Source organism: Anguilla anguilla, chromosome 8 (genome assembly GCF_013347855.1).
Source record: "Anguilla anguilla isolate fAngAng1 chromosome 8, fAngAng1.pri, whole genome shotgun sequence".
Taxonomy (NCBI): Eukaryota; Metazoa; Chordata; class Actinopteri; order Anguilliformes; family Anguillidae; genus Anguilla; species Anguilla anguilla.
Genome location: NC_049208.1, coordinates 1,347,936 through 1,358,140, shown reverse-complemented (window position 1 = coordinate 1,358,140; position 10,205 = coordinate 1,347,936). Strand labels below are relative to the sequence as shown.

Here is a 10,205-nt window from a genome sequence, read left to right as displayed (position 1 = left end):
TCTGTAAAGAATAAATTACATACAAGATCCCTTACCAGCTCGTCAAGGTATTGTCGGTGTCACAGAAAAGCTTTGTTCTGTCATCGAGTCTTTATTAACACACATGGAAAGTTCTCGTTCAGTAGTACATACTGTCAATGTCGAATAACTCAATTGCTATAATTACGTTGGTTTAAAACTCCCACGAGGCTGAACTGTAATGTGTCGATAAACTGAAAAATAAGCAGCGTTTCGCCTTTTCAGGGAATTGAATTTTATATATAAGACAGGAAAAGCAGCCGAAAAGTTTCTTCTTGTGTACAGCCAGTCCTGATCACAGCCCGTCTGTCCCTTTAAAGCGGCCTTTCGCTTTTCCTCGTCCGCTCAGCAGATAAACACGCAGCGGGAATCCGGAATCGTCTACGTTACGATGATATTTCAGATTTCAATATTATGCCAAAGCACTTCCACAGCAGGACATCTGTGAGATCCTTTACAAGAGTCAAGCCAAGCAAAACATCCAAACAGGAGTGTTCCGCAAATATGAGACCTCCAAAAACTTTACCTGCCCCCCCCCCCCACCCCCCGCCCAGCTGCAGAGAAAGGCACCCGTGTCAGTGAATCTGTACTCCCCTACCCCCAGTTGTCTTAGTTTCTGGACACAATGCACTTAACAAAAAAAAAAAAAAAAAAACGCTGTTCATTTCCTTCCAAATAACTGCAAGTCACATCTCTGTCTCTCTCAGTGCAGAGTTAATGTCTCTGTTTCTCTCTCTCTCAGTGCAGAGTTAATGTCTCTGTTTCTCTCTCTCTCAGTGTAGTGTTAATGTCTCTCTCTCTCTCTCTCAGTGCAGTGTTAATGTCTCTCTCTCTCTCTCTCTCAGTGCAGTGTTAATGTCTCTCTCTCTCTCTCTCTCTCAGTGCAGTGTTAATGTCTCTCTCTCTCTCTCTCTCTCAGTGCAGTGTTAATGTCTCTCTCTCTCTCTCTCTCTTTCTCAGTGCAGTGTTAATGTCTCTCTCTCGCAGGCCCAGGTTCAGCTCTGTCTGTGGCTGTCGGCGCTCTGCAGTTTGGCCAGCAGGGCGCGGTGGTCCCGCCCCACGCTCGCCAGCACTCCGCCGTGATTGGCCTCCGCCGCCCGGTAGTCGATTTCCTCCCCCTTCAGCGTGGTCATGTGACCGCCCAGCGCTTTCAAAATGGCGTTCCCGGCGCAGACGTCCCTCTTCTTTATGTAGGTGATGTGCAGGTACACGTCGGCCTGCTCGTACTGCTCATCGGGGGGGTCCAGCAGAGCCAGAACCTTGTAGCCTAGCAACAGAGAGGACAGAGGAAGGGGATTAGACTGCAGCTACAGCTGTGCAAATGCACTGTATGCATGTTTGTATATGTATGGAAAAAATAAGCTGTGCACTAAAGAGCCCAGGGTTGCCCAACCCTGCTCCTGGAGATCCACCATCCTGTAGGTTTTCATTTCAACCCTAATTTGGCACACCCGATTCCACTAATTAGCAGCTCAATAAGATCTCTAGCTGTTGAGTGAGGTGTGCTTTGTTAGAGTTGGAGCGAGAACCTACAGGATGGTAGATCATCAGGACCAGGGTGGGTTAGGGTGGGGGTCAGGGCAGGGGTTAGGGTGGGGGGCAGGTGGGGGTTAGGGTGAGGGGCAGGGTAGGGGTTAGGGTGTGGGGCAGGTGGGGGTTAGGGTGGGGGGCAGGTGGGGGTTAGGGTGAGGGTCAGGGTAGGGGTTAGGGTGTAGGGCAGGTGGGGGCTGATGGTTCGGGGCAGGTGGGGGTTAGGGTGGGGGGCAGGTGGGGGTTAGGGTGAGGGTCAGGGTAGGGGTTAGGGTGTAGGGCAGGTGGGGGCTGATGGTTCGGGGCAGGTGGGGGTTAGGGTGAGGGTCAGGGTAGGGGGCAGGTGGGGGTTAGGGTGGGGGGCAGGTGGGGGTTAGGATGGGGGGGTACCTGCACCCCCGGCTGTGTGCACCACGGTCTCATTCCCAAAGGCGGTCTGGATGAATCGGGTGGCCTTCCCCGCGTGAGAGCGCGACACAATCACCTGCAGAGATCGCCCGCCGTGCGGGGCCCGGGGCTGCAGGTTCGAACCCGAGCCCACGAGCGCCCACGCTGAGGAGGAGGAGGAGGAGGAGGAAGAGGAGGACAGCAGGTTACCACGAGCAGGACAAGCGCAGCACAAGCAGCACTCCTGAGAAATACGGAGATGCGGACCGCTCTCGATTCTTTCGGTCATCTTAGTGCCGCTCTCTCCCTCCTCAGCTCCTCCATCGCAGCACGCACTAAGCCTCGATCCCGAAGCGTGACTCCTGAAGAGCGACTCCTGAAGAGCGACTCCTGAAGCGTGGCGGGGGAGTGGCGCTGGGCGGTGATGCTGCCTACGAGTGTGTACGCTCAGGAAAACAACACAAAACTCCCACCACCAGAGCCCTCCTGTGGACCGAATGCACTCAAGAGATGCGATTCTGTGCTCCCTGTACTACCACCAGCTAACAGCAGAGGGTGCTGAAACACAACACTTCATTTTTGCCGTACTACCTCTTTCGGCTTCATTGGTATCTTTCTCTGTCCACATACAGGGCTGCCAGACCCTGACAGGAAATGTTGATGAGTTGAAAAAGGAAAGGGAAAAATGTGTATGAGAGTCAGTGGATACATGGAAGTTTTAAAATGGGGTTATGGGGGACTGAAGATAGGGGACTTTCATCATTATTTAAAACTATATAAAAATCTGGCAACTCTTTGTCCCACGAGTGAAAACTAATGCCTACAGCAACTGACTACTGATAAACGCATGGCTAGGCGCTCATAGCTTTGTCAGCTAAAGGATTAAATATATAGTGTGTGTGTGTGTGAGCGTATGTGTGTGTCCGCGTGCATGTGGGCGTGTGTGCTTGTGTACGTGTGTGTGTGCTTGTGTGTGTATGTGTGTGTCCGCGTGCATGTGGGCGTGTGTGCTTGTATGTGTGTGTGCTTGTGTGCGTATGTGTGTGTCCGCGTGCATGTGGGCTTGTGTATGAGTGTGTGCTTGTGTGTGTGTGTGTGTGTTTCAGGGTGTTCTCAGTAGCTGACAGCGCTGGAAGCTTACCTGTGTACTCAGTAAAAGGTTTGTGGATCACCCCAATAACCGGAACGCCACTCACAGCAACACAGACCATCGTGGTGACGTGCTTCTGGAGGTTCTCTACAGAAGCCCAAAAGGGGAAAAACAAAAACAAACCATCATTTGAATGTTTGGTAAGTACCGCTGTACATCAACACAACAAATCTTTTTAAGAGCGCGCGAGCACATACTGGTGTACTCCTGAGCGGCGTCCAGAGGGTCGATCCACACGGTGATGTCATCGGCCGACACCTCTCTGCCTTCGCCAACCAGCTGCAGGTCTGCCGGAATCACGTGATTCCAGACGCCCGCCTCCTCGCCTCCGGCCGGAGCGCGCTCCTCCGCGTTCACCTGCCACGCGTCACGAAGTTAACACGCTACACACACGCTACACACACGCTACATACACACGCTACGCACACGCTACGCACGCGCTACGCACGCGCTACACACACACTACACACACGCTACACACACGCTACACATGCGCTACACACACGCTACACACGCGCTACGCACGCGCTACACACACGCTACACACCCGCAGCTGCGGCCATTCTCAAAAGTCATCTGGACACGCTGAGCCACGTCTAAGTCAGTGGTCTCCAACCCTGGTCCTGGAGAGCCACAGGGTTCTGCTGGTTTTCGTTTTTACCTCAGAATCGGTAACGGTTCACTTTCTGATATTTATTCAGCTTTAGTGAATGTTTCAGAGACAGTGTTCCATGTCAGACGAGGGCCATTTTAATGGACCTGATAGATTTACAGGGACTGGTATAGGGACATTTGGGGGTTCAATGGTCTAAAGTAAAGAAACACACTTTAAATAGGCTACCTCCAAAGCAGATAATACTTTATCCCTCTGGAGATTGTACATGTGCACATTACCAAGTAATTTTCCAAAAAACTATGTATGATCTTATTCTACATGCATATAATAATAGTCAGTTAACTTTATTTATATTTGTGTCAAAATAATTTATAATAGCGCAGCATTCCCTTAAAGCCACTTTTAAAAATGTGTTTTCAATCGGCGTAATATGCACTTTTATTTTGAAAGACTTTTAAACCGGAAATCTCTCCTAAAATAGTCAGCGTCAGGTAGATAACTAGCATTTAGCAGTATTTACACATATCTCGGAATCATCGTGGCTTTTCACGTCTATTGAACAGCTGCGCACTTTCTGTCTGGTAGTTTGCAACTGGTAAATTTGATTTAGCACCAATTCACGAAGCTTTTACTGTCGACTAAATGCAACCCCGTACCCCCACCCCTATCCCACCCCACCCCTGAGCTAGGGGGGCTCACCTGCAAAAAAGGAAATGTGTTTTTTATGAGGTGATACATCTTTCTGTGAGAGCTCTGGTCTCCCAGCGCTATCTTTTCGCTCGCGCCTCCCTTGGTTTTTCCGTTGGACTTCTCCAAAGGGTTCTCCTCCCGAGCCCGTTTCACTTCCCGGCCGCCTAGGACCGCGGCTTCCACGGACAGGGCGAGCAGCTCCCGCAGGTCCACCGTCCGGCGCCGCCGCAGCGCCGCGATTCTGCTGGATATAACGCCGGCGTAAAGATGGTAGATTATACCGACCCCCAGTAAACAAAACACGGCCACTCCAACAGGAGACAGCCGGATTCCCATTGGAGCCATTGCATTAAAACGATTTATGGAATCCTTTGGTATGGCACTAGCTTATAGTTTCCACATACATAAAACTGTCACAGATTCCGTTACATCACAGAGTCCGTTTGGTACCGCTATCTGGGTGCGTTCGACAGTAATAGCTACCAAACGAGAAACGTTAATATAGCACCCCACTTCTCACTAGTGAAATACTAGCGAGCTATGTTTTATTCACATGTATGCTAATAAACTCGTACCCTTATCAAAATAAGCCATGCATTTCGCTTGCGAGTTGCGTACCGCCACTGTACACAAGGGTTAGTGACTGCACAACCACGGTAATCTAAGCAAGCAAAAGGTCAATGAAAGTACATTCTTTTCCGGGTCAAAAGACCCCCATGTGACTTTATGACAGTGCATTTTCGATAATAATAATAATATAATTAGCCTATTTTCCCACATTAAACACTGTATCAACCTACGCAATTCATTTATCTTAAGGTCCCTATTTATTTTCACCTTTCTTGGACTGAGTTTTTTTTTCAGACTTTGTTTTTATTTATTTATTTATTTATTGAGTGCCTGTCGTAGCTACAGCTAAAAAGAATCAAATGCTCTCTTCGTTGTGGTTAGATCTAATTATTTTCTTGGTCTACAGCTAGATGTCAGTATGCAACAGAAAATGGGCTAACCCGTTTGGTGATTTGTTGTAAGAGGGTAAGAGGGCAACGGGCCGAACAAATTGCAGATTATTAGTTTACGGTTCAACGGTAAAGTGGCTTTTATAGATGCTGCTATGTTTCTGTTCAGTGTGCTTGTTGAAAAAACTGTTATCACAAAATTACCAAAAGCTGCTGTTTTATATCTTGTGACAAAAAAATTGTTCGATTCATGCTGACAGCGGTATAGTTTTTAAGTAGGCTAATATCTCGCGGCCATTTGTCAATCGAGAAAACTGCGCCGCAGGGATCCGCGGGTGTAGGCCCTACTAAATTATTCCCAATTAATTAATTGATTGAAGCCAAATAATTAACCATCATTTTTCAGTAGTTTTAAAAATATATATAGGTTGCAGGGTCACATTTTTCTAGAGTACAGGGGCCTTTTATTTAACATATGAATTCCTAAATAGTATTCGTCTGACTCTGAGACGCACTCTGTTAATCAGCAGGCATGAGCTCAAAATATTCTAGCAGGGATGTAAATTCAAACAGGAGATTCGCGTGGCATCTCTACTTCAAAAGTAGGCCATGCAGCCACAAATCTATTTCTAAAGTTAGATTCAGTGGGGACAGAATATCCTTATGATTCATAGAAAAGTAATAAAAACAAACTATGCCACGTAAAACTAAAACGAATGTTTTAATTAAAACGGAAATAAAGCGGCATCTTGAAAAACCGTTACTGTTCGTACCAGCTCACTGAGAGCACTGCGCAGCACCACCTCATAATTTATCTTCTGTTGCACGCCGTCGTTAACGAGCGCACGTGACGGCTGCAGATAGTTGTCATGACAACATCTGCACTGGGGTCAGAAGAGGGGTTCTAACATTCCCCAGTACAGTTGGCAGCGTGCGGATTACGGACTGATAAAAGACAAGGTTTTTTTCATGTGCGTCTTTTTATTTTCATATACAATCCTTTATCAAGCACTAGATCATTTGTTACAAATATATATATATATATTATGATAATGTGCGAGCAGAAAGCATATTAGGCTCCATACATTTCAAACTGATAAATTATAAGCAAAATTTAATAAATAGCAGTTATCATAAATACATTCCAATGCTACATTTTCAAAAAGTGTCCCATTTACTGCATAAACAGAACTTATCCAGGTAAGTTTGAGAGGAATGTGTTGTGAGGAATAAACTTATACAATCCTTTCTTTTCTGTTGTGAAGAGTCCAAAAAGTGGTGTGTGTGTGTGTGCTTGTGCTTGTGCATGCCTGCGTGCATACGTGTGTCTGTCTAATGGGAAGAAAGCTTGCAAAAGCAAACTGAAGCCTGAACAGGTGACAGGTAGAGAGGAAAACTTACTGCTTGAAAGCTTGGTTAAATGGGGGCTGGATGTCAGCCCAGTGAATTTGGGGAGGGGGAGTGAAGCTGCTCGCCTCCTCCCTGTCCCGCCTTCCTGTCTGGAGTTCCTTTCAGGTCCTCAGGGGGCCCTGGATTGCTTTGATGTGAGTGGGCAGGGAGGGTTAGAGCTTCTGCTTTCTGTCAGTCAGAGAGTTTGGCTCACTGTGGCCGGTGGTGGGGGGTGGGGGGTGGGGGGTGGGGGGGGGGCTGGGAGCCATTGGCTCTGCTGGGACTACGGGAGAGCCACTGCACACTGTAAAAACCCCCAAAAACAAACAAAAAATAAATAAACAAAATATGTGTAAAAAATTTATTGGATTTCAAAACACTCTCATAGTTAAGTAAAATAAGAAAGTCTCATAATTACGTAGGTTTTTCCCCCTGGATTAATACCGATTTTCCAGTCGTTAAACGGTTTTTCACTGGCGACAGAGTGAAAGGGTCTGAAAGGGTGTGAGAAGCAAGCGTATACTCTGTATTTAAGCTGCTGCATGTGAGCAGAGTTTGTGTGCTGTGGATTTTGATTGGCACATTAATTACAGAGAGAGGCCCGCTGTCACTGGTGCCAAAATAATTAGCAACAAACTTCCATTCAGCCATTTGTCACGTGTCTAAAGTGGTGCTAATTTTGCCCTTAATAACTGATTAGTGAGGTGTTAGTGGGAATGTTTCAGAACCCTGAAGAAAGTCAACTGAGCACTTCAAATAATTTATTGTGGTTAAGCTAACAACAACTGATTATTATGGTCTGTCGGTCTCTCAACCACACTGGGAGAGACAGAGCTGTAAATTTCTTCGTTTAGATTTTTGCAGTCATGAAGTAACAGAACATTCCACTGGTCATTGGACTATAACTTTGTGTTCTTATGCATTTCCTCTCTCTCGCTCTCTCTCTCTCTCTCTCTCTCTGTCTCTCTCTGTCTCTGTTAATGTTAGTGTGGGGAGTATGTTGAGGAGTACTACATGCAGCATGATTATTTTATATTTGAACCTTGGCATGGTGTCTTGAGCACAAACTTTTCCCACACCGCAGAAATGCGGCGACATAGCTCAGGAGGTAAGAGTGGTTGTCTGGCAGTCGGAGGGTTGCTGGTTCGATCCCCCGCCCTGGGCATGTCGAAATGTCCCTGAGCAAGACACCTAACCCCTAACTGCTCCCACCGAGCTGATTGGTACCTTGCATGGCAGCCTTTCACCGTTGGTGTGTGAGTGTGTGTGTGAATGGGTGAATGAGAGGCATCAATTGTAAAGCGCTTTGGATAAAAGCGCTATATAAATGCAGTCCATTTACCATTTACCATATTACATTACATTACATTACAGGCATTTGGCAGACGCTCTTATCCAGAGCGACGTACAACAATATTAATTAATATTAATATTTGAAATTGGTTCTGCTTTTTAGTTGTGTATTCGCTGTGACAAGCAGACACACTACAATAGAAAAGGGGGAAATTAAAACAATGAATGTTTTATTCCCTGAGTTGAAGGAGGAGGAGAAGCAACTGTGATCATCTGTGGGAATAAATGTGTCAATATTATAAATGGGACCTGCCATATTTATGATAAATTTGTTTTCACCTTCTGTTGTATCAGCCTTATCACAACAGCTACAAAATAGTGATATCATTAGAGATTATATTACAGACTGTAGTTCTGAAAATTGAAAATTGTTTATTATTTATTGGTGGTTGATTATTTACACTGTTGCTAGAATATTATGATCACATTTTGGTCTCGTTGTTATGTTTTATGATTTTGTACAATTTTGTTTCTCGTGATGGTGTAGATACCCTTTACACTTTTCCTTCATTTCTTCAGCCTACAAACATATTCTGTTACGAGTACAAAAAGATAAAGCTAACATGGCCTGATTATCCTTGTGCTGGGGCTAGGATAAAGCGTGCTGCAGTTTGATTGCACTTGGACCTCAATGAGATCTCATCTCCTGGCTTTCTGTCCAGAGGAGGCACTTCCCTCCTGTATGAGAGTCACTTCCTGTAACCGTGAGCAAGCGGAACCGTGGAACAGACAGAGGTGTGATCACAATGAAAATGATTCCGTGGGGAGGCTAGTAAGTGCAACACCAGCATTGCTGGTCCTGAACTTTGTCCTCTATGGTGAGAGCTGGCAGAAATCTCACCCTGTTCGTTCTTACTGTTACTTAAAGGGGTCATCACCTGGAATAGCATCTGTGCAACCCGATAGTTTAGCTGAAATGTGACAAGTTTCTACTGTAGGGTGCAGCTCAACCCGATAAAACAAAGCTCAACTTCACATGGCCACAGAGCTTAATTTGAGCACGGTTTCATCTTGAACTACTACCGCATGCAGTTAGGGATTGGAGACAGACATTGGCTCCCTAGCTGCCAGTAGCCAATCAACTGCCTGTCTCAAAGAGAAATTTCACTCGAGAAATTTGGGGAGGGGGGGGTTTAGTTGTTGTAGAAGATCGGGCCGGGGTGATTAAGCCAAACATTTGACATGACTTTTCACCATGACCTCTCTTCAATGTCTGGTGAGACTCCTAAAACATTCCCAGAATTCTGCGTTGTGTTGGTGTAGCTTGTGGTGACGATGGCTCATGTTTCCTGACCTGGAACCACTGGCTCTTTTAAAGGCGTGAGGTCACAATTAGACATTAGACATTACGGGCATTTAGCAGACGCTCTTATCCAGAGCGACTTACACAACTTTTACATAGCATTTTTACATTGTATCCATTTATACAGCTGGATATATACTGAAGCAATTTCGGTTAAGTACCTTGCTCAAGGGTACAACGGCAGTGTCCTACCCGGGAATCGAACCTGCGACCTTTCGGTTACAAGCCCAGTTCCTTACCCACTGTGCTACACACAATGTGACGTGATTAGAATGTTCTTTTACCCGAACGTTCTAATGCCGATGTAACAATCACTGCTGGTAAATGGTGGCTTTTTCTCTCTCTCTCTCTTAAGTCATGAGGTCACAATGTGACGTGATTAGAATGTTCTTTTACCCGAACGTTCTAATGCTGATGTAACAATCACTGCTGGTAACTGGAGGCCATGGAGTTCTAGAACGCAGATGGAGTTGCAGAAAGCCCAACCCATCGCAGGGTTAAATGCAGTATCAGAGCACTCATACCCACGTTTCCCCTGTCCCCTGTCGCTGCGCGTTTGTGTCGCGGTCAGCAGCGCTGCAGTGGGAGCTCCCCTGGAGGTCTGACTCAGACGCTCTGCTGTCCTTTTCCAGCCCTTTCATTTCCCAGCATTTCTGCCTCACTGAGCCCCACCAACTCATCCTGCCAGGCCACGCCTTTTTCTCCAGAGATTTTTCGGGGTAGCCCGCACACGGGCGGGTCTCCTTTAATTCCCTGCTCCCAAACTATGAATTACCCTGGCAAAAACGAGCCTGTTCTCATGCAGAGATA

At 46.4% G+C, this 10,205-nt stretch overlaps 1 protein-coding gene across 1 annotated transcript; it reads right to left on the bottom strand.

Moving 5' to 3' along the window:
- Positions 1-899: 899 nt before the first annotated feature.
- LOC118233032 (inositol monophosphatase 3-like) lies at positions 900-5,060 on the bottom strand. Its single transcript, XM_035428335.1, has 5 exons — positions 4,401-5,060; positions 3,283-3,442; positions 3,077-3,172; positions 1,939-2,100; positions 900-1,285 (listed from the first exon to the last, which is right to left on the bottom strand). Exons 1-5 carry the CDS (start codon positions 4,734-4,736, stop codon positions 1,014-1,016), a joined length of 1,026 nt encoding a protein of 341 aa, XP_035284226.1. The 5' UTR covers positions 4,737-5,060; the 3' UTR covers positions 900-1,013.
- Between the last annotated feature and the right edge of the window lie 5,145 nt (positions 5,061-10,205).

Bases quoted from the DNA above. Each gene is read 5' to 3' on its own strand.
- LOC118233032 (XM_035428335.1), bottom strand. From the start codon at position 4,736: ATGGCTCCAATGGGAATCCGGCTGTCTCCTGTTGGAGTGGCCGTGTTT. The intron at 3,443-4,400 runs GTGAGCCCCCCT...GACGCGTGGCAG, and splicing joins ACACATTTCCTTTTTTGCAG to GTGAACGCGGAGGAGCGCGC. The intron at 3,173-3,282 runs GTATGTGCTCGC...GGGCTTCTGTAG, and splicing joins CGCCGCTCAGGAGTACACCA to AGAACCTCCAGAAGCACGTC.